This window comes from Pteropus alecto, unplaced genomic scaffold (genome assembly GCF_000325575.1).
Source record: "Pteropus alecto unplaced genomic scaffold, ASM32557v1 scaffold48, whole genome shotgun sequence".
In the NCBI taxonomy this organism is placed as follows: domain Eukaryota; kingdom Metazoa; phylum Chordata; class Mammalia; order Chiroptera; family Pteropodidae; genus Pteropus; species Pteropus alecto.
The window spans coordinates 1,231,819-1,255,972 of record NW_006442110.1 but is presented as its reverse complement, the minus strand read 5'-3'; the positions used below and the strand labels follow the sequence as shown (position 1 = coordinate 1,255,972).

General features: G+C 53.0%; 1 protein-coding gene across 1 annotated transcript in view; it reads right to left on the bottom strand.

The window, feature by feature from the left end:
- The window catches only part of PRKAG2 (protein kinase AMP-activated non-catalytic subunit gamma 2), a 186,452-nt gene that overhangs the window by 20,980 nt on the left and 141,318 nt on the right, over nt 1–24,154 (bottom strand). The window contains exon 8 of the mRNA XM_006920611.3: nt 5,694–5,797. Within this exon, the coding sequence (XP_006920673.1) occupies nt 5,694–5,797 (104 nt within the window). The remainder of the gene's footprint in view (nt 1–5,693; nt 5,798–24,154) is intronic.

The following is a 24,154-nucleotide window of genomic DNA, read 5'->3' as shown; positions in this document are numbered from 1 at the left end:
GACGGGCCATCACGTGGACATTAGAAACTGACCAGTGTGCTGACTGCAGTCATTTCTGAGCAGAGACACAGTGCTGACGCCAAACGGGCCGACGGCGGGTGGTGGGGGGCTGGGGGGGGGAGCAAAACCCATGGAGCAGCCGTCCCACGGCAAAGGGAACAGTGAGACCTTAAGGCGAAACTGCCCGCACTTGGGCGAGACGGTAAAACAAGCAGACGCCGGGCAGAGGGCCCCGAGAGAAGCGATACGCCGCCGACTGGCCAGCTTCTCCTCGGCCCAGGTTCTAACTCCGTCTTCGGCCCCGACGTGCCGAGCTCGGACATGGGACTCTCAGGTGACCGCGGGGACCCCCGGGCTTGTGTGTGAGGAGAGCCGGCGTGGCTATCGGCGCTCAGAGCCAAGGAGACGAAATGCTTTGGTTCCCCACACCGCCTCCCGTGCCCAGCTCGGTGGCAGCCGCTGCTTTGGGCCGTGGCTGTCCCTTCTCTGGGATGATGCAGCCTTCTTTGGCTTCCTGCACACGTGCATGGAGTTGTTTGAGGAGCAATTTGAAACTATAATTAGGAAATCCTTCACAACTATGGAAGGCACAGGGTGTCACCAATTACCAGAAGCAGGCTAAAGAGAGGGCTGGCACTCGAAAATGCTCTCCGGGGTCGCGAGCAGCGCTGAAAAATTGTCAACTGACATGCAATTTGCTCAAACTGTTACCACTTTAAAAGTTACTTTCTAATAGGGTTTTCAAACAACCAAGTGTGATAATTAGATAACACAGAAATTTTTAATACAGAAATGAGTTTAAAAATAGCAAGCATCTGCGCTCCAGAAAAACGGGACCTGGCCCTGCGGCTTCTCCGCTCTCTACGTAGTTCTATCCTGATTGTCGGTAATTAAGTGGATCCCTGGGCTTTCAAAATTAATGTTGCTGAGAAGTAAAAAGCTCTTTAAAGCTGTCCGATTTGGTTTCCTCCCGAATTTTTGCATCAGAGTTTGTCAGACGGACTTCACGACCTGACGGCGTCCCTCCTTCCTGCCTGTGAGCGCCCTCCCCTGGGGGCCAGCTTCTCGGGAAGGGGGCCCCCGACTCCCCTGCGGTCCAGCCCCGGCCTCGCCCCACAGCTTCCGGACTCCTCGGTCCCCGAGCTCGTCTTCCAAGCGTTTGCCTCTATGGCGCAATGTTCCTTCTTGTTCGAACGGACCGACCTTCAACTCTATCTGTCAAAACCTAGTTCATCTTTAACTCTACAACAAAACCTGTCACAACACCCCACACCTGAGACGCCCCTCCTGTACCCCCACGGTACCTAATTTATCTCCTTCCTGTTACTTCAGGAGTTTCCCTTGTGACTCCTTAGGTTTAGAAATGGCAGAGTAAGAACATTTCTGATAAAGTTATCCCCAAACTGCAGGGAGCCTAAGCTGGAAACAGGTTGCACTAGGAGATCCAGGCAAGAAGCAGATGGAGGGAGGTTTAGAGTAACGAGGAGGAAGAGCCGTGTGTGTGTGTGTGTGTGTGTGTTGGGGGCGGGAGGGGCAGCTGGGGACAGTCATGTGTCGGGAGATGCAGCCCCATCTGTCCCTGGACACAGCAGCCCCACGACTGGATTCTCTGGCTGTGCTGGCAGGGGAAGGCACAAGGTCTAAAAACAAACAGGATCGAAGACTTATTTTCTGGAGAAACGGCTCCAGAAATAAAATTCAGCTATGATCACTTGGGGGCTTCCAGCGAAAAGATGGCTGGCCTGCCAGGCTCCAGTGGGAGGCACCAGGCGAGGAGCCCGCCAGTGAACACAGCGTGTCCGCGCAAACAGCTGGTGCTCACGCTTAGCTACGAGTGGGCAGCCGCGGGACAAACCGCGAAGGCTGAGGTGGCGGAGGTTGGGTTTTGCATCCGTTGCACCCGCTGGGCTAGGAAAAGAAGGGACCTCCTGAGAAGCAGAACGCGAAGCAACGAGGGGAAGAGATGGCACGAGCATGTCAGGGGTCAGTTCAGGGGGCCCCGGTCTGCTAACTGAAGTTCCGGAAGGAAACTCCAGGAAGGAAATGGCCGAGGGAACCGCGGGAGCAGCACAGGTGACCTGAGCGACACGCGCGTCAGGTCCCAAAGGCACACACGCCGCGCGCCTGGCACAGAACGAGGGAGACCGCAAGGCAGGTGGGCGTCCAATCCTGGAGCATCAGGTAGAACGAGAAAACCCCCAAAAGCTTCGGAGGGTGGGGGAATCACATATAAAAGACGTGGAGATTAAAAAAGAGACATAATGGCTTCTTCTTCATCAACACTGGCAGCTAAAGATGTGAAACGGTGTCTTTAAAATTCTAAATAAAAATGACTTTCATTCTGGAATTCTACAATTCCAGATTTACAGCGGCTACAAACGGAGCATCCGGGCCATGCTGTGCCCACCCTCGCCTTCCCAGAGTGCTCTGCCCCCCGTCCTCTTTTCCAGAATACTGACATGCTGTCACTCATCTACTTACTCATGGGCCCCACGGATGCGTTAACTTGTTGAGGAACATCTCTGAGTGTCCATTATTACTAGTCACCCCGCCTGGTTTCAAGTCATCTACGGAGAAGAATCCGTGGTGTCCAACGCCGTTTCTTAGCTCGGGTCCCCAGAAGGCGGAGCCTGGCTCGCAGGCAGTTCACCGGGAACACGATCCCAGGAGCGGGGGTGGAGGACGGAAGATGGGAAACAGGCTGGCCGGCGAGCCAGGACGTGGACGGGGGACGGAGCTGGCCACAAGTACCGGGGGACTGACGCTGGATTCCACGGGGATCTCCTCGGGACTGTCCACCCTGAGGGCACGGGGGAGTGTTTACCCAGCCGCTTCCGTCCGCCATCGGTGAAGGGAGCCTGCGTGCTCAGTGCCGGACGAGACGCCTGGCCTGACGCACGTGCTGGCTGGAGGAGCGGGCAGCGTGAGAAGATTTAAAAACGGCCCACGAGAGGCACCCAATTCAACTAGGAACCTTGATCCAGGCTGGCTGAAATTCAATCGACATTCTTGTGAGGTCACAGTGAGCCAGTCACTCACTCGCTGGGCTGCCAGACTCTGCATCTCACTCATCAGGACGTCACACGAGGCTCTGTCAACGATCCAGCCGGAACCAGGTGTGCCTGTCGTGACATCATATCACATGTATGGAAGAGTCCAGAAAGGTGCATTGGTTTTTTTGTTTGTTTGTTTGTTTTTTGGTCAATTCATGATAGGCTCCTAGAGAAGACGACTTCTTCTATTTTTTGTTAATGATTCATTCACACCGTGACAGTTCCGAGTGCCGGGCAGGCAGGTGGTCTCACACAGGACTGCCGCCACGTTCCCACCCACCGTTTTCTGAGAAATCGATCTTTTCCTCCCGTTCGCCTCTAGCCTCTGGCAGCAGACCTTCCTCCGAACGCCCTCCACCACGATGAGAGAGGGCCTGGTGACCCACCCCGCGACACTGGGACCGTGGTCCATCCGTGTCGGAAAGCAAACGGACCGTGCCGACGGGCGTCCTCGGAAATCCGCACGCCGAGCTCCAACTCCCTCTCGGCGCCGTTCACTGCCCGTGGTCCACGCCGAAGATCGTTTCCCTCGGTGACGAAAAACGAGGCAGTTGCTGGGCGTCTCCGGCGCCTGCGGCGTGACTCTGGAGCGCGGGGCTCTCCTCCTCACTCCCCCGGGGGGTCTTACCCATCCCCGATGAGGGCCACCCGGGCAGCCCCTCTGGGCCGCACCTTCTTCTGAGCTTACTTTGGATTAAATGCTTTTTGGTATATATTTTCTACACTTTGCCGCCACCGAATTCAGCCTCACGTCTCGGGCACTAACTGGAAGGCGCGTGACCTTGGAACGCGGCCGGGGACGCTGGATGGACTTGGAGCCCAGTTTCCTGGGTCCTGGGGCCACGCTGGGCCCCCTGGGCAGTGGAAACGGCCGGCTCTGCGGTGGCAGAACCGCTTTTGCTGGCTCGGGAGCCCAGAGACAAGCCTCCTGGGCAGATGCCTCGCACGCGATGACTCATTCTCCAGACACCCACGGCCTCCCCTGCTGCCACCAGACCTGTGACAGGGACACAGTCCAGCACGCTCCAGAGAGGGATGGCTTACTCAGAAAGAACGATAAGGTTGTGCTATTTCATACCTGCAGAAACTGGGAAATCAGTGTGGGCTCAGCTTCTAATGACATGGGACCAAGGAAGGGGACTCTGACGCCTTGGACCAGAATGTGCACGTGCCGTGTGGTGTGCCAGCTCGTGTGGCGTATCTCGGGGGACCTGCCTGCCGCTAATGCCCAGACCCCTGCTCTCTCCCCACGGAGTCCTGCGGCCCTGGAGCCGTCTGCCTGGAGCGGGCACAGCGCACGGTCACCCTCTCGCTCTCTGCCCTAACGGCGTCCGCAGATGCTGCCAACCTGACAGGCCGCTGGCTGCCACGCTGATGACACTGGTTTCTGGAGTTGGCGGGCAAGAAGCAGCGATGCCTCCGATGCCTTGCGAGACATACGTCAACCAGCGCGTGGGGTTTCGGGGTGCGGGGAGCACTGGCCGAGCGTTAGACACGCCTCCTAGAGAAATTCGAGGGGTCACTCTGCACACTCCCTGCCGGCCACACGACACCTGGGTGGTCTCCTGGCAGCCGTGTGCACCCGAGTGGCCGCTGTGACACATTTACTGAATGACCCAGAGACGCCGTTCCGAGGGGACCAGAGCTGGGCGAGTCTCTGCAGCAGGTGGGGGCCCCGCCCTGCACGGCCGAGGACCAGCAGTCACAGCGAGCGGGCTGCACGGAGCCCCGCTGAGCACCAAGGGAGCGTCAGAGGGCACATGTCTAGGGGTTGGGGCGGAGGGGACAGCCAAGAGCCACGCCTCCGCCTGCTGAGTTATCTTCCTTCTGAGAAACAGTCCCTGCTTCTTCCTGGGCCTTGGTACGAATGGAACAGCCGACGAGGAGCTGCCAAGGGACCAGGCGACCTGAGCGTCCGTCCCGAACGGGTGTTACCTGACTCGCCACAGCCATCGCCACCGCGGTGAACGGGAGGGGGGCGGAGTGCAGAGAGCCTGCAGCCCGGGACGAGGCTCCTGCAGACGCGGCATCGTGCACGCGTGCACACACGCACTTGATGACGCTGGATGCCAGCTGATCGTTGCGCTGCATGCATTACTCAGGACTTTTCATATGACGTGAAATGAGCCGTCATAAGCAGTTTGAACACCAAAAAGATCAGGTTCAAATTTCCGCTATAAGATCAATAAAGTTCTCTCGGGATGACCCACCTTAGTAATTGTTTCCTCTTAACCAATACTATTTCAAACTTATTTATATATTCTACTAAACAAGACGACAAAGCATCAGGATATACTGAGGGCGGCCGTACAGCTTAACGGTTACAGCTGAAGCTCTAACACACATCGGGCACCTGTGTTCTAATTCCAGATCCTGTCACTTAACCACGCTGCGGATTAAATTCCCAAATACTAGAAACTGCAGATCAAGCTTTGTGACTGAAGTTCCTTAGAACTTGAGTTCCCTTATCTGTAGAAAGAGGACAGTGACAGCCTGTCCCTCACAAGGCTGCGGTGAAGACCGCGCAGTCAGACGGGACCTCGGCCCCGTGCCGGCACGTCTCAGGGCTCAGTGAAATCACCCCAGAAAGCAGCCATCCGAGGGATACACCAAAAACTCACCAACCCTGGGCACACTTACTTGTAAGGTAGTATCAAAGACGACAAGCTTTGAACTGGTTGGGACGATGTCGTAACACTTGTGTGACCTCATGAATCGCATGTAAACGCCACTTTCTGAGTCTTCTGCTGAGAAGGGAAGGGAAAAGGCTGACATTAGTAGGAATAAAGAACTCCCTCAGCTGGGGGCAGAGTGTGTATGAAAACCGACTGCTAACAGACGTCATGGGAAATACGAAACGCTTTTCCTGCGCGAGGGAAGACCAGACGTTCACTCCAGCCGAGTCCACCCAGGGCCGTGCTGGAGGCCCTCGCTGGAGCAAGGCTGTCTCCACCTGCAGACCGTATGATTTTTCTATATAGAAAATACCAAAGAATCTACAAAAAAAGTTCCCAGACCTGAAAAAAAAAATGAGTTTAGCAAGGTCACAGAAGGCAGAGTTAATAAAAACGAAAAAGCACGTTACCGTATTTCTGTGTACCAGCAACGAACAACTTGGAAATTAAACGTTTTTTTACAGAAAGGTACCCTTTGTGTAACTTTAACATGGAAATACGGACCCGCACGAGGGGACGAAGCGCATTGCAAACGGCAGCCACGTGGACAAACGCGTCCGTTATTTGCGTCTCTGTAAAAGCTGATTGACAGCTGACGGGGAGCGACTTGGAAATTAAACGTTTTTTTACAGAAAGGTACCATTTGCGTAACTTTAACATGGAAACACGGACCCGCACGAGGGGACGAAGTGCACTGCAAACGACAGCCATGTGGACAAACGCGTCTCGTTATTTGCGTCTCTGTAAAAGCTGACTGACAGCTGACGGGGAGCAACCCTGTGCTGTGGGGTTCAGAGCACGCGTGTCAATGAACTGCGTGCACCACCATCTGACCGGTGGTGCAGAGATCCAGGCATCGTCCTTGTCACACCGAGTCCTTCACCCCAAACACATTAGGGTGCGGTGTTGGGTTTACACCCCAAGTGTCCCCGATCCACCCATTTCTCCGCCTCCATGGCCACCGCTCTGGGTCTGAGAAATACCCTAATGCCCTGAGTGGTCTCTGCTTCCACAACTGATCTTGGCACATGCCCGCTCCACGTCCAGACTGGTTTCGCCAGGGACGAATCTAATCATGTCACCCCTCTGCTGAAGACTCAGTGAGAGAAGCCGCCTGACATAGCCTGTGAGACCCCGCTCCCCTCCCGCCCGCCCCACCCCAAGGTCCACCCTGCCCCGGGGGTTCCGCCAGCCCTGCCTTCTCGCCCCCCCAACCTCTGCCCCGCCTCTTCCTCCTCGGGGCCCTCGACCGACCGCTGTTTCCTCGGCCTGTGATGCTGTTTCTACCTCTCCTCCCTCATGAGGACGTGACCTCAACTCAAGGACGTGACCTCAGCTCAAGGACGTGACCAAGAAGTCAGGGAAGCAGAAATTCAATCCCGATGCCTCAATTCCAGGGCTGTGCTTAGCGCGGGGGGGCGACTGCCCTACTGCCCCGGCCGGCAGTGACCCAACTCCTGACCTGTCCCCATGGCTCAGTTCCAAGTCTACACTTCCAAGGGACTTCGGACGAGTCCACTTAGCCTACACCGATCTGTACGTTTTGGGAAGATTTAGATGGCGTGGGAAACATCGGAGAAGAAAAAGAAATCATTGTACAAAGAACTCAGCAAAGCGAGTGTCAAACGGCAGGACACAGAGTCCCCGGCCTGCGGGGAGGACCCCTCGCCGCCCCTGCGTCTCCTGCTGTGGGAAACGCTGGCTGCAGCTGACCGGTTTGCCACCCTCGAGAGAGACGACGTGAACCTCTCCCCCATCTCTCGTCGCAATCCTGAGGTCCCCTCAGGCACTGGAGTTCCTAATTCCTCGTTCCAGGCACCCCCTGGACAGCTCCCCTCTCAAGGGTCCCCACTCCCGCCCGTGGAATACGGTCGGACCCTTGGACGCGGTGGGGCATTCGCGAACCCCGTGCCCTGGCTTCTCTGTGACCTGTTCTCACGTCCCGGCGGACGGCTCCCTGCTAAGTTCCTCGCTGTCTTTCATCTCCCCTTCTCGAACGTGCTCATTCCGCGTTAATTTAAACATCCTTCTCCACTCCTCCTCGTCCAATTTCAACCCAACCTCAAACGGCATCTCGTCCACAAAAGGGAACGTCCGCGTGCTCACTGCAGACCAAGCGTTTCTGTATCGTGACGCCAGTCACCAGAGGTCACCGTGTTTAATTTACGTGCCGGTCCTGGGGGGTGTGCCCCCCTCCTCTCTCCGGCGGGCGGAGGCTGGGCGCCGCGAAGTGATGGGCACAGCTAGGGAGGGACCGCGGCGGGATGTAAGTCCGTCCGAGGCTCTGGCGCTTCTCCTTGTGAAAGCTGCTGCTTCGACGGCGCGTGAGAGCCCGTGTCCAGCACATACCTGCGCAGTGCGGCTGCCTGCCGGGCACGGACCCCGGTGCTGGGACACAAGAGTGAACACGACAGACGTGGGCCCTGCCCCCCCGAGTTCACGAGCTGGCGGAGGATAAGGGTGCCTGACTACCCGCCATGCGACAGAAACGCCGGGCCGCAGACGGTCACACGGGCGGAAACCAGCCCCGAGTCGGGAGGGTGGGGGAGGGGTCCGCGGTGACCAGCGCCTCTGTGAACGCCACACCACCCACCCGTGTTCCTCGCCAGCCGTCACTCCGTGCCTCGTTCTTGGTGATCTGGAAGCTCTGATATTCTTTTCCTTTTTGAATGATGATTTCCTTGAGTGACCAGGATCTTACTCGTCTGCTACATCAATTAATTCGGTCCGTGATTATTGCATGTGGTCTCAGTGTGGGGTCTCCCAAAGCGGACCCCGAGACCAGGGAAGAGAGACGGGTACGGAAAAAGTCAAAACGGGGTGTGTCGGTCAGCAGTTTACAGCTTTGTGCATTGCAGGCTGAGGACTCGGCGGGGACCTCAGACTGTCTCACCCTAAGGATCACTCTGGTTTGGGGTCACCCTGGGGCATCCATCCCCTCTGGCATTTTTGCCCTGAGCCCACAAGCCCGGATGCCAAGGAATGCCCCCAAGAGCACTTGAATGCAGGGGAGGCACCGACAGCTTCCGCTGTGCTGGAGGCTGGGGTCCTCGGGGATACGACGGAGAGACACCGGCTGTCATGGCACCACCACGAGCAGTGCTGAGGACAAGGGCGGGGCCGTCAGACAGCGGACGGAACGCTAAGTTCCTGTCTTCCATTCCCCCAACGCGTCGTCGGGAATGCCCCCAAGAGCACTTGAATGCAGGGGAGGCACCGACAGCTTCCGCTGTGCTGGAGGCTGGGGTCCTCGGGGATACGACGGAGAGACACCGGCTGTCATGGCACCACCACGAGCAGTGCTGAGGACAAGGGCGGGGCCGTCAGACAGCGGACGGAACGCTAAGTTCCTGTCTTCCATTCCCCCAACGCGTTCGTCGCCTGGAAGACGGGAGCCTTGCACGGGGAAGACTGAAACACAGAGCTCCGACGACAGCTGCACGGCAAGTTCTGACCCGGTTCTGCTGTCACTGCCTCCCGCTGCCAAGGATGACGGTGAGCATGCTGCCAAACGCACGGGCCCCTCGTCCCCTCATGGCCGCCTCAGTGGGGGTTTGTGCGGACACGGAGGGCGCAGAGGACGGAGGTCAAGCATTCGCCGAACTGACATTTAAGTTACAAGCCGCCAACGAATCCACGGTCCTAAAGTTCAAATGAATGAAATGAAGGAAACTAGAAAAAAAATGTGAACACTCCATCTCCCAGAAGGAGCCCTCACAGGTATTTTGTTCATTAATTAAATCAAGACTATTCATAAAAGGAGCACAAGTTATAGATGATAACATCACAGTGTGAACATCTGAAATGAAATCTTAAAATATTATGAAGAGAAACAGTCAAACTTTTAGAATTCTTTAAGCTCTAAATTTTGTATTAAACCTATTCTTTAGGGTACTATCTTGATTTTTAAAAATACCTAAACATTTTATTTTAAATGGCTTTAGACTTTAAAAGTGGTGAAGACGAAACGGTCCCTTGTCCACTGCACGCCCGGTTTTCCCGAAGTTAACATGTGACGTTACGATGGCGAATCCGTCACACCTAAGGGACACACAGACACTGATGCGCCCCTATTAACCTCGCACTTTACGGGGACTTCCGGGGCCTTCCCCTGATGGCCCTTCTCTGCTCCAGGACCCCAGGGGAGGGCACGTTCAGCCATCACGCTTTTCAGGCTTCCCCAGGCTGTGTCGGTTTCTCGGGCCACCCTTGTCTCTGATGAACTTGATGCCTGGAGGAGAAGCGGGCAGGTGTTCTGTGGACTGGCCCACAGTTCGGATTTGCAGGTTTTTCTCATGATCTCAATCCTGGGGTTCTGTGTTTTGGGAGGAAGACCATAAGGTAAAATGCCACCTCAGCCTGCCACATCAAGGCTACCTGCTGTCAACATGACTCATCACCTGGATTATCTGGCTCAGGTAGCAGCTGTCAGGTCCCTCCTCGGTACTCCCCCACTCCTTCCTCACTGCGTCTCTGCAAAGAAGTCACGCCGCACTTAAAGGGCCAGGAGTTAAGCTCCACCTCCCTGTGGGCGGAGCCTCTACAGAACCGACTTGGGGTTCTTCCGCCCAGGCGAGCTGTCTGCCTGTCATCTATCAGCGGACTCACGACGCGTATTCCATACTTTCAGTCACAAGCCAACACTATGTCAGGACTGGTCGGAGGCTGTGCTCGTCCACCCTCTGCCGATGGCCTGACTGTGGCAGAAAGCACCTTCTTTCAGGCTGGGCCGGCTCTGACTTCTGCGAGGTCCCCCCGGACCCCCTTGCCTCAGCCGGGGCTCTGTGGGAAGCTGGGCCTTCTCTGTATCCTTCCACAGGCAGCAAGGGCCGTGTAAGCCCTGCTTCCTGGGGTTCATTCCTGAGCAGACACCCCCCCCCTGCCCCCCGACAGTGAACGCCGTGTTCCTTCAACTGTCTTACACCGGTATGGTACACTGGTGACAATTAATGGACCGATAAAATAATAACGAACAAATTATTAACAAAAGTCCAGTCGTTATTCAGATTTCCTCGGGTTTTATCCGGGACAGCACACTACATTCGGCCGTGACTCCTGAGGCTCCTGGTGGCTGTGACGGGTCCTCAGACCTCATTCTGATGGCCTGGGGGGCGGTGAGCGGGGCCGGGCGCCGAGGCACCATGTTGGATGCCCCTTCACTAGAATGTCTGATGTTTTTCTCATGATTAACCCGGGGTCAAGGACCTTCAAGAGGATCCGCACACTTTTTAAAAAATGCAGAAAGCTTGACCAAACAAAGCAAAAGCAAAGCGTTAAATAGGTAAAATTATAAAACCGAAATTTATTTTGGTTTGCAATAAGAATAGGTTATGATCGATGTAATAAAATAACAAAAGTATTACTGTTTTAAGTTAGGAAAAGGAAGTAAAATATGAAACATCATGGCTTCCCCACATTTAGTGCCGCTTACTGAATACTGGTGGCTTCAGTGTACTATTTACATTATGACGAAGTTGCGCTTGAAGGAAAAAAATGCACTGAAATAGAAAACTAGAGTAATTTGCAGTTAAACCGAAAAGAAAAAAACATGCAACAATAACAGGTTATCTGGAATGCGGTATTAAAATTCCTGAGAAAGCAGGAAGTTCCAACTCTCATTCTTCAAAAGGTAAGCAGAGTTAAGATATGATCACAACGTTCCACTCCTGCTTTTGTTATAGAGATCGCTTCGCCGGATAGAAGCATGATTACAGGCAATGACGCTGGCACGTGAGCGAACTGGTCTACGGAAGGAGGCTTTGTGGAATGATGCTAAATCTCGCCACCCTTCTGACCCTAAGCCAAGGTCACTACTGTGCACAGGAGTTGCTAAGGAACGTTACTGGGAAGTAGGAAGCAGATGATGCGTGTTTAGTTTGTGAAGGTTAACAAAACTTCTCAAGGGACGTTTTGGAGCTTTGGGGATGTGCTCTTTGTGTCCGTGTGTCTGCTTTGGGTGTGCTCGTCCTTCTTCTAGAACATGCCTCCGCACCTCACTGTGGCCTACTGGAGTCCCACCTGCCTTTCCGCAGTGGCTTGAACAGTGGGTCCCCGCCGAAAAAAATATACGTCCACCTGGAATGTCAGAAGGAGTTCATGTGGAGTAAGTCTGCTGACGTAATTAATGTGAGGATCTTGAGATGAGATCCTGGATTCGGGTGGGCCCTACATTCAGTGACCAATGGCCTTGTGAAAGAGAGAAGAGGCGGCAGGGACAGACCCAGAGAAGGTGGCCACATGCAGACAGAAATTAGAGAGATGCAGCCACCAGAAGGCCAAGGACACCAAGAGCGGTGGGCAGCCACCAGAAGCTGTGGGCAGCCCCACCAGAAGCTGAGAGAGGCCTGGAACAGACTCAGACTCTCCCGCGGTGCCTCCAGAAGGAGCCCGCCCTGCGGACTGTGAGAGGACACGGCCCTGTAGCTCTACGCCACCCGGTGTGTGGTAATGGGTGACAGTGGCCTCAGGAAACCAGTACATCTTCAAAGGCTCCTAACTCCTTCCTCAAGGCCCTCGAGACAGAAGCAATCGCTCCGGTTCTGACAATTCCCTCAGTGCTCTGAGTCGCTTACTTTGGCGGCACTGTGCGCCTTGCTCTGAAGTTATGGGTCTGCCCCTCCTTTAGACTGTGGCTCTCTGAGGCCGTGGACAGGTGCCCCGCAAGTTCCTCACAGGTGTGAGGACAAGCTCGTGCCTGCTAAACGGTTGGTTGCCAAACGACGCCTAAGTAAAATGCAGAGGCCAAGTATGAGTCCGAGATTACGATGTTACGTTTCCAACCTCAGAGAGAAAAATAACACACACAAATTTAGGAGAACACTGGTGAACCTAGATTTAATGATCAGTAAAGAAACTTTCTTTATGTGCCACGATAAGATTGAAGGGTTGGAAAAGAACGGTTTGGTCGGAGAAATAATGCACCTATGGAAGTGTCCCGTGTCGTAATTTTTTAAAAGCAAGCAGCACTGACCTAAAGCTTTAAAAGTGTTCGCAGGTATATTTTATATTGAAGCTGTTTTCTATTTCTATTGGACAAAAAATGTAGTGGAATTGAATAAAATTGCAGTAGACCTTAAACGTTGACACTATTGTACATGTATTAGAAAAACCTAAAAAAAACATAGCAAGAGAACTTGACGAATTCACATTTTGGAGATGAACACTACAGGAGTAAATTACTTTTCCGAGAAACGATTGGCGTAGAATTTTAATTTAGAAAGGATTTGCAAAAAACGCGTTCCCATCCAAAGATGGCGCGATTCTTTGGCACGTCCGGCCTTAAACACGTCTGGAAACAAAGGGGACGGACTGTCACAGATCATCTGATAGCCTGAGAAGCACCAGGCTGAAGGAGGCGGCAGAGAAAGGCAGTGAGGTGAAGAGCCAGGCCCCCCGACACTCGCCACGTGTTTCAGACAGCTCAGGGACACAAGTCACCTGAGGGAGATGACAGAAGACATCACAGGCTGGTTTCCAGGCGCCTCCCCATCCTCTGATGATGTCGCCGCCCCCCGCAGCACCGCCCAGGATTAACTCTGCCTGCTCTGGGCCGAGGCCCCAGTGACCCGGCCTTAACCCCAGAGGCTGCAAGTCAGGGACCACCACGCAGGCCCGTGCGGTTCCTGCTGGAGCGTGGCTGTCACCGGACCCACGCGCAACGTCCACCGTGGCAAAGGAGAGGTGCCGCCAGTCGCGGGGCTCTATTTTAAAATTAAAATTTTGGGCTTAAAAGATGTCAGGATGCTATTTTAAAATTTATCTTTTATACTTTATTCTGCATTTAGACACACACCTTTCCTATATCCATACGGTTTCTTTTTTAGAAAACTAACTAAAATACAGATGAGCGAGAAATAAGCGAAGAAGGGGAACATGGACGTTGCAAGTGTACGGCAAAGAGTAAATTCATGTGAATTTTCCTGACGTGCTTAGAAACACGATAACGAAGTCGAAACTTATGAGGCAGCAGAATAACCGAGATGCCTTCGGCCTTTTCCCTTCCTCGCCTTTGCATTTGGGGGCAGGGGGGTGAGGTAAGGAGGAAAAGTGTGGGTAAATAAAGGCACACACTCTTCCCGATTAGGCAGCTCAAGACGAGGTGCCGCAGATGCCGGAGGAACGTCACGGCCACCGCAGTGACCTTGAAACTGTGATTCCCGCCAGAGATTCACCGCGTGTAATTCTAGACCCCGCACGGCTGGCGTCTGCCGCAGCCCCGGCTTCCTCTTCTTCAGGAAGCAGACCCGACGAGCGAGCTGCAGCCACGGTGAGGACACGGCTACTCACGGGGATCAAGCCCCGAGCACCGGACAGGTCGGGAGGGAGGGGACACCCTGCCCGTGACGGCGCCAGGAGCCCCGCGGCGGCCGCCCTGCCACTTCGAATCCACTTGCTGAAGTTTCCTTTCCTCTCTAGCTCAGTAAAGATGTTGTTACAGGAACATATGTTGGATTTTTATCAACTGCTATTTCAGTATCTACTGAAATGCCCAGAGGTTTCTCTCCTTTTATCCGCTGACACGAAATCCTTGGCTTTCTTTAGAAACCGCAGCCTTCCCGCATTCCCAGGACGAGCCGCGCCTGCTCAGGACACGGGCTGGGCTCGTGAGCTGACCTGCAGGTGGTAGAGTGGCCCGGGCTGCACACAGCTCTGTTTCTTCTTCCTGTGCCGCCCTCCGGTTCTGACGCGAGGATCAAGCCAGCCTCATGCAACGGGCTGGAAGCTGCCACCCTTCCTTTTGCCCCTAAATAATTCGAATAACAGGGGACTAACTATCTCCTGAAGGTTCTACTGAACTCGCCCGCCCACAGGCTGGACACCAGACCTCTTTTGCAGAGGCAGAGGAAAGAAGGGTGAGACTTCTAATTACTTTTATAAAAGAAAAAGCTTTATAGAGATATAGTTCACATTGATGCGGTTCACCCATTTCAAGTGCACAATTCAATTAATTTCTTTTATGGTGACTGATCCAAGGGATAATTTATTAACCAGGAAAATAAAAATTTATTAAATTTATTCAAAAGTGAAACGGTTTTAAAACTAACTGGCATAGTTTGATATATACAGATTTCTTTTAATGTTATTTCTTAAATCTCTGCATTTATAAGAAGCCCGTCTTCTTTGTATTATTTTTGGGCTTTTTTTTTCCCCTTTGTATTTTATTTTTTAAGCCCCTCTTATTCCTAATGCTTTGCGTTTTCACTCATTTTTTTCTTGAATAGACCTGACAAAGGTTTATCCATTCTGCTGGACTTTTCCAAGACGATGCTTTTGTGTTTAATTTCCAAGACTGCTGTCATTTCAGTAGGATTTTAGGAAGGAAGAGACAGAAGTGAATCCATTCAGCAAACCATCTTGAATCTCAGGTGTGGCAGCCTAACTCAGTCGATCCGATCAGGCGAGGTGAAGCCTGGCACCCCACTCAAGTCCCTACCGCGGCCTGCAGTTCGAGATTCCGAGAGAACGCATTCTGACTCACGCTGACGCTGCTGCTGGCCGTAGCTTAAGCACACGGCCACGAAGCGTGGACACCTCTGGGGCTTAGCAACGCAACGCAACAGATACTTCTGCTGGGGGCCCCGGCGGCCTCTCATGCCACACGGGGTTGTCCTTACGTGTCGGCGCTCGCAAGAACTACGATTTCAAATCAAAATAGGAAAAAAACGACCTACGGGGTGAAGTGCTAACGACAAGCTCACAGGCCTCAGGTCCCTCCCACGACTACATCGGGTGGCAGCCATTCTCCTCCAGCGGGGACTCCGGGCTCTCCAGGGTCCTAGCGGAGCCAGTGCAGACAGGAGGAGGGGGCAGACGGAGGAGACCGGACATAGATGAGAACTGCCATCACCTTCCCTGTGACCTTGGGCAAATATTTAATCCCTCGGCGTAGAATTCCTTGGAACACCATCTCTACACCATCTCTCTTGGAGGGTGACTCCAGGAATGGGCATAAATAAACGCAAACAGCTCATCACAAACGCCAACTGGACAGTGGGTACGATACTCGCACGGGGCAAGTCTGACAGGACAGACACTCGGGCCACCGCTGGGCGAACAGCTGTTGCCGGGTGATACTTGAACGGTGATGCGTGAACTTTTGCTCGCTTGCCTTTTTGGTCCTTTCTCGGGTCATCGTTGGTTTACGGAGACTGCACTACGCAGGCAGGTACTGAGGTGAGCACTACGCCCACAGCCTTCCATCCGCATACCAGCCTGTAGCTGGTGCTGTTGTTATTTCCTAGCTGTATGTGAAAAAACAGAAGCTTGAAATGACTTGCCTAAGGTCTCGCAGTAGAAGACACAGGACTCCAATGTGGGTGTGACTCAAGCTCTCGATTACGATGGCACTAATTACATATGCAACTTAAGGGGGGCGGGCACACGTCTATGAGCCCCACAGCTAAGAAATCGACGTGGAAGTGCGAGCCAAACAGAGGTAAACAAAGCTGGGAATGTGGGTGGGTGGGTACTCCTGAGGACATTCTCACAGAATGATTAAACATTCCAATTCAAAGAAAATGCAGTGTGTGATCTATAAAATAACTATCGGTAGCAACTTACTGCCAGTTACGAAGGACCCAGAAACCTCAATGATGTCACAGAAATTCGGGTACGTAAGGAAGAACTCGGAGGGGGACAGAAACAGCAAATCCCTCAGATGAGAAAAAGGGACGATTTAACCAAAAGCTTCCGAAGTTAGTTTCCTCCCCCGGAATGACGGTCCCCTTTGCGAGTTAGATTTCTTCCCACAACGTCAGTATAAGTGCAGTCACGGCCAAGGGCAGGGCCCTGCGAGGCTCTTCCTCAGACACTGGGTTACGGGAGCGGTCATCACGCTGGCACCCACTGTCACTGTGGATGTTTACGTTCTGATTTCTTACTTAGGTGGGCGACACACTCGCCTTGTGTTCCGGTCTGCCACGCCCCCACCTGTCACTGCTCTTTGATTAGTACGTATTAAACTTGGCAAATGGAGTTCCTCTCATTGTCTTACTTCTTCACACGAAAGAGCATAAACCACGTGAGGTACACGAAGCCTGCGCTCCAGAGTCAAAGGTAAACCTCTGAAGCACACGTGTATACTCACCGCAAAGACCTACGGAAAACTAAGTCTCACTCACCGTAATATCGCTGAGACCTGGCAAACGTTAAGGGCTCAGTCCCCATCCTCCTCGAGCTCATGACTCAACGGCAAAGAAACACATGTGCGTGCGTGTCTCCTTCAAGGCTCCTGTCGACTAGGAGGGGGTCGCCAGACCATACGTCAGTCCTGGCTGGGGCTCCCCGGAAGGCTTCCCCAAGCTGATGGCCCAGGGGAGAGGGAGGGACACTCCAGGGAGAGGGGACGGCCTGTGGGAAGCGCAGCAGGCGTGTAGGAGCTCGCGGCGTGAGGGACGCGAAGGCCAGCCGGGCTGGAGGTACCAGGTGAGGCAGCCGAGGAAGAGCACGGAGCTATGGCAGAGGACGGGCAGAGGAACACCTGTGCTCCAGCCAGAGGCCAAGGAAACCACTGAGGGCTTTTAAGCATGGAAGCGACGTTAGGTATGGTTTTAGAGAAGAGCTCTAAGCGCAGCATGTAAAACTGATTAGAGGAGCCTGGGGAGATGCTGGGAGAGATGCCGATAAGTTACTTCATAGTTCGAGAGAGAGATGACGACGGCCTGGCCTGGAGCGACGGCCGAAGTGACCGAGAGAGGCAATATTTAGGAAGGAGAGTTGAGAGGACTTGGTCACTGGAAGAGTGAGAGAGCAGGAGCTAACCATCACGCTCGTGAGAGGAACGCCAGGTGGATGTGGTGCCACGCACTGAATCAGGGTGGCTTTGAAAAGACGAGGGGAGAGGGGCAGGAGACCCGAACGGAGAGACTGGGAAATGAATCAGGCAGAGCGCGCGAGCGAGCGGGCAACTGAATACCCAGGACCGCTCCGGCCGGAGACAGCCATCTGGGCATCGTCAGTTACTAAAGCATCACGGTAATGAAATCCATGGCATCGAAACACCGGGCAACGGGTGGCCTGGTGACTACAGCCGCGGAGGGGGCCGAGACCGTCTAAGGGGAGGGCGCGGGACGAGGAGGGGGCCTAAGGCGGAGCCGCGAGACGGCCCCACGTCTGACGCTGGAGAAAAGAGAGCGGGAAGGTTTGTAAATGACCCCACTAAACCTGTTACCGGGAAGGCCCTAAACCTGTTACCAGGAAGGCAAAAAAAAAAAAAAAAGGGAAAGGAGAGTAAGAACCAGCAAGGAGATAAGCAGGCCGGGCCGGGAGCGCCGTGCGCTGGACGGGAGCAGGGTCACCTTGCCGACTGTCTGGAACGGGGCTGGTAAGCGTCCCCTGGAGCTGGCCAGGGAGCCGCTGAACCACGGTGGCGAGCTTGGCGGAGCAGTGGAAAGGGGCTGAAGAAAGACCAGGAGGTGACGAAACGCAGACCGGGCCCCAGAAAGGACTGCGTCACCTCGGCTACACGCCCTGGCCCCGCGCCCTGGCCCCGGGCTCTGCAAGGCGGTGACACCTGGTCCCCCGCCCCCCCAGGTATGTTCCCTGGGGATAACTGAGCCTCTTACTCTCCTGGTTTCTTTCTCTATGAGATAAGGATGACGACAATATTTACCTGTTAAGGTTGTTTGAGGATTAGGTGAGATAAAGGACTTAGCACATGCCAGCCACTAACATAATCAGAAAAGAAAGGATATAAGAATGCCTCCATTTTTTTTTCAAGTAAACGCCAAATGCTCTGTAGTATCCACAGTTTTCCCACTTTAAAATTCACGGGTAAAATGTAAAATCTCCGGGCCCCGATGGAACGGCTTCTCAGGTTTGCCCGCCCCACGCAGTTGCGGGACGGGGACATCCCAGCCCGGCAGTCGTCCGAGCCGCCCATCTGGACTCCGGTCAGCGGGCCGGTGGGCTCAGAGCGGAGTGCCCACCAAGGCGCGGACGAAGCCAGTCTTGCGAGGGGAGCTGGGTGACGGAGACCCCTTACCGCGGATGACCAGAGTGCTGCCTTGGCGCCCGATGACTTCCCGGTTACTCGTGAAGCCTGGGGACAGGTCCCAGGTTCGGAAGTCCCCCTGACCTCCGCACTTCTGTCTTTGTTTAAAGCAGTCAGGGATCCTTCTGTTTCGGGTAACAAATCCTCCTCGGCCTCTAAGACAACCACTCTGTCACTGAACGGACGATGCCATCACCGGGAAGCTGCATCCTGACCTCGGAGCATTAAAATGTGTACCTAAAACCTGCTAAATACGCCAGCTCAACATTTCATTATCAACATTTCACGAAACTGTAATGACTTTTATGATTAACAGTAAGTCTCTCGTCCAGCGTGATGGGCATGCACGCTCAGGAGGAAAGGGCAGTCTGAGTGACAGTTCATCGGCACCTTCCGATGCCTCCAGACGCGACCGAAAAGCCACCGAGCTGTGATGGCAGTAGACCTGTCACTTGAACGGCTCTACCACCAGAGGTCAGTACCCCTCACACCACAGTCGATAAACATCCAGGCGGACTCAGCTGAGCCTCTCCGAGCAGCTACTCTAAAAGCAAAGGCATGGCGATCCTCTACCAGGTTACTACGAACACACAAAAAGGCAAGCCTCCCAGGCGTTCGTTAGAACGGGGCTTCTCAAGCTTTTTTTCACTCTCCATTTTCCCTCTCTCTGTCCTATGCCCACAAAACTTTATTTCATGGACAGATACACTGTGTACCGGTCCAGGTACTGTGGCCTTTGGAGGGCCACAAACTACCGTAATATCTAAAATTTTTGTCCAAATCTTTGGTCACTTTAGGGCAACTCCTCAGCTGAGGATGAATGAGTTTGAGTGAACGCAAGTTTTGGTTCTGTTTGTTAGTTTATACATAGTGGTTGCGGATCGCTTTAGGTCATATTTCTGACTAGAAGGAAAAGTACAAGTTCACCAAGTGCTGGGCCTCGTTTGACAGAAAAAACCCCACAATGACAGCAAGAAGAAACAGCGAAGCCCCCAGAGGCTGTGCATCGTCCAAGGACAGAGCTACTTCCTCACACAACTAGGCTTGAAATCCCGAGATTCCTGCCTGCAGAACAATGCTTTCCCTCCAAAACGCGGCCCAGTTCTTAGCTACTTTTGATCAGTGTGGTCTAGGTTGACCAGCTCTGCTAAAACTGTGAGTCTGGAGGCAAGTTCCGAAAAGATTATACTCTGGAAAATGTCTTGCAGGTGAAGAAGGGACGGCCTAGGGGAAGCAGCAGGCAGATGCGGGGCGGGTGGGGAACGGGGACAGGCGAGGCCGACAGGCAAGATAGCGACGAAGTGGGCGAAACCACCACAGGAAGTTCGGGAAAACCGGAAATCGCTGAGTCGGTGACAGGTGATGTGTCAAGCGGGAAGCCAGGAGACAGCACAGAGCTTCAAGGGGCTGGAAGACTCTAGTTATAAATTTATTAATCATGAATAAATTGCTGAACACTCATCTACTTCAAAAAGCATTCATGGCTTATGTTCAGGTGCTTATAAGAACTTGTGCTTGGTCCTGCCATTCAGAAAGTTCAAGACAGTCCTGATTTAAAAAAATAAACACAGATATGACCGATAGAATAATAAAAAATTTGAAAAGCAAACCCATGAAGTGATTGCTATGGGATAGGCATTCTTCCCATCACTTTGCACATAACGAATCATTTATTCCGGCGGTCCCCAACCTTTGTGGCACCAGGGACCGGGGCTCCTATGAGCATCTAAAGCCTGAGGATCTGAGGCGGAGCTGAGGCGGTGATGCTGGCCCTGGGAGCGGCTGCAGATGCAGCCTCACTCGCTGGCCCGCCGCTTGCCTCCTGCTGTGCGGCTGGTCCTAAGAGGCCACAGACTGGTACCGGTCCATGGCTGGCGGTTGGCACCCCCGGTTTAACCTCCCAACATGCCCGTGACGTAACCATGGCAGACCCCTCATCCGCGGTTTCGTCTTCTGCAGTGTCAGTTAACTCGTAGTCGGCTGTGGGCCGAATATACTCAATGGAAAATTCCAGAACTAAATAATTCCTAAGTTTCCAACTGTGTACGACTCAGAGTGGCATAATGGGATCTGGCGCCGTCCCGCTCCGTCCTGCCTGGGACGTGAGCCACGGCCTGGTCCAGTGTCCCGACCGTGGATGCGCCCTGCCCGTGAGCCCCTGGGCGGCCCGTGTGGTTCCCAGGCCGGTCTGGCTGCTGTGGCGCTGCACGGCTGGTGCTCAAGTCGCCCTCACTGAACTTACTTATGTGCCCACAGCGCCAGTGGCGAAGCTGGCAGTGCGGACGCGCCAGAGAGAAGCCGGGAACGGTCCTCTCAGCGAAAAGAGGTGCGTGGGGAGGGCGCCACCCGCGGGGTCCGGCATCCCCCGGCCGCAGAAACACGTGACGCGCTCACTGAGATGCCGAAACGCCGCTGGGCACCCAGCCACATCCGGCACCGCTAGAGGAGGGGACTTGGGGCACAGCCTCAGAGGGGATCAGATGTGGGTTGAGCTGTGACATAGTAGTAATGTGGACAGGTCAAGGAGCAAGAGAAGGTCTTACCCTTAAAACGACATAATACCCTAAAGCCCGGAGACTGTGAGGGTCGCAGAGAGCAGGGGGCTGGCAAGCTGGGCCTGTGGGCCAAATCCGGCCTGTTTTGGGAGATTAAGTTTTGTGGAACACAGCCCTGTCTGCTGGACTGCTTTGTTTGCTGGCTGCCTTCTGCCTTGCTACTGTACAGGCAACTTAGAGGGCCGTGACAAAGATGGAGACCCACGACAGAAAAGTTCGCTGATGCCCATTCTACGGGCTCGTCATTCAGAGAGGGGCGTGGGAAGCTGCAGCTGCGGCACCTGGGGATTCGGCAGACACAGACTTTCGGGTCCCATCCCAGACCCGCAGAATCAGAATCCGCCTCTTTAAAAGATTTCTGGCAACTGTCACGTACCTGGCGTGTGTGGCCAGGAGGCGGCGAGCGGTGAGGCCGCAGATGAGGAAAAGCTTGCGCTTATCCTATATATAGACAGAGGAAAGTGGTAAAGATTTTCCCATAAAAGAGTGAGGCCATCACGCCATGCTCCAGAAAGGTCCCTCGATCAGAGTGTGACAGACGGTTAAGAGTTGACGACAGCTCACTAAGTGGAGAGCTGCTGTCAGAACCCAGGCCAAAGACCCAAACAATGCAGGGGAGATGGCAGGACAGCCCCTTCTTTCTTCCCAGAAGCAAATGACTCTTCAAGAGATGACTCTAACTTCGCTAGTGCTTCTGAATTGCTTCTTACAAATATAATATCAGTTATACTTTATCAGGATACCAAAAGACACTTAGTAACAAAAATACTAGTAATCATGTGTTTCCGTGTACACCAAATGTATCTCCATCTAAGTAATACCTCCTGACCGCGACATGAACAGGATAAGAAGGAAGATTAAATATCTATCATGAGGAGCTCCTCATCAGTTATTTATTGGACAGGCCGCTACCATCAGTTTGCAGGATATTTAAAAGTGTAATGTCTCACGCTAGGACTCCCCCTCCCCCCCCCCCCCCCCACCAACCCACCCACTCGATAGTCAATTTTTCCATATTTTGGATGAATAAGCAATCTTGGAAAAAAAAAAAAAGGGCAGCATTTTGGACGACCATGCCAACACTAGTCTTCCCTCCAGCTCAGCCAACAGCTTCCGGGCAACTGCTTAACATTCTGCCTCCTTAAAAATCGAGGAAGTTTGACAGGATTATTTGTGGGATTCAGTGTGCTTTAAAGTCATGGCAGCAATATAGATAAAAATAGACGCGTGGAAAGCTGAGCACCCTTTCTTAGGTCCTTAGGTTTCATACTTTACATTCATTCCCATTGGCAGGAACGATGTAAAAGGAATAAGACTGGTGTGTCTGCCCTGAGAACGCAGCATAATTGAATTAATACATCTCGAGCAAAGAAAAAACCCATCGAACTCACGTTGAGAAGAATCTCTACGTCAGGATCCATTAATAAGGGCCTTAAGAAGTCCATGAATTCAGGATGGTGGTTAAAGGCACTTAAAAGGCCGCAGAAACTAACACAGAGTGCTTCCTGTGGAGCTGCCACTGTGCTGACATCTCATTTAAACCCTCAGACACCCTGGTAGCAGCTCCATCTTATAAATGGAGACACCAAGGCACAGAGAGGTTAAGTGACTTGACCAAGGTCACAGAGTTAAATAAGTGGAGCTAAGATTTGAAACTGGGCCTACGTTCTTAGCCAGAACTCTGACACTTCTCTAGTAGAATCTGCTCTTTACTTTCCCCGTTTCCATGTGAATCTGCATGAAGTTTAAATGCAGTGGCCTCTTGTTACGAATGCCAGAGACAAAGAAAACCCCTAGGATTTAGACAGTCCAGGCCATAAGGGGAGCACACACACCGCCCTATGTACCGTGGCCGGAATTTGACGTGTGACATATTAAAACAGGAATAATGAGGTGCATCCAATTTAAGAAACGCGATTATTTCTCAGTAAGATAAAATGCAAATTAAATCCCAGGAAAATTCTAAAACGTATCATGTAACTATTTGTCAATAATAAACACTTTTTAGATGCAGACTTTTAATGACAATTACGATGAACGCACGTTTTCTAGCCGGGACGTTTATGAAATGCTACAGGAAATCTAAGCCATGAATACCGTAGTGGCTGTGCATGGTATTTAAGTAATGGCCTAACTGTAAATGAACAGAAGTATTAAAGTAGAGTTGGCACAAGGCACAGCATCCACATGGCACATTCTTTGTTCTGGGAGCTTTATTCTATCTATACTCTTGGGAAAAAAAGAAGTCGCTAAATAAATAACGCAAGTCCACAAGACAGTGGGGTCTTTAAATTCCTCCAAATGTCAAGCATCTTATAGGAAGTTCTTTTTCGACTGTGAGCTCATCCTATTCCATTTTAAATACTAATTTTGCCCAAAATCGAGCTATTCTCCTTCGAATATTAACAATTTCAAAATAAGATTCAGGTAAAAGCCCTGACATATTTCAATTTAAACGTTAATTTTGCCAAAGAACAAACTCATCCCCTTCCCGTTTTAACAGCTTCCAAATGAGATCCAGGGAAGGAAGAAGAAAACAGGGCAGGGAGAAAATAAAAACCCCAGTGAGAGGCGGCGACAGAAATGATGGAGTGACAGGGTCACCTGAACTCAAAACCAATTCTCTCCGCCGCTTCGGGTTTTCCTGCCTAACTTTCCCCCATTGAAACAAGAAGCCACACCCTGCCGATGGCATTTTCGCAAACACAGATATGCGGACAGTTCGTTGTTTCCAGGTACGGACCTAAACATAATTTGGGGGTTACCCCTGCGGGTACGGTGGCATCACGAACGATTACTACTGCATGACACCTCCCTCTCATTCAAGTAAGGACAAAAGGAGCGACCATCGGCGCGCACGGCCGGGCTGCGGGGCTCCCC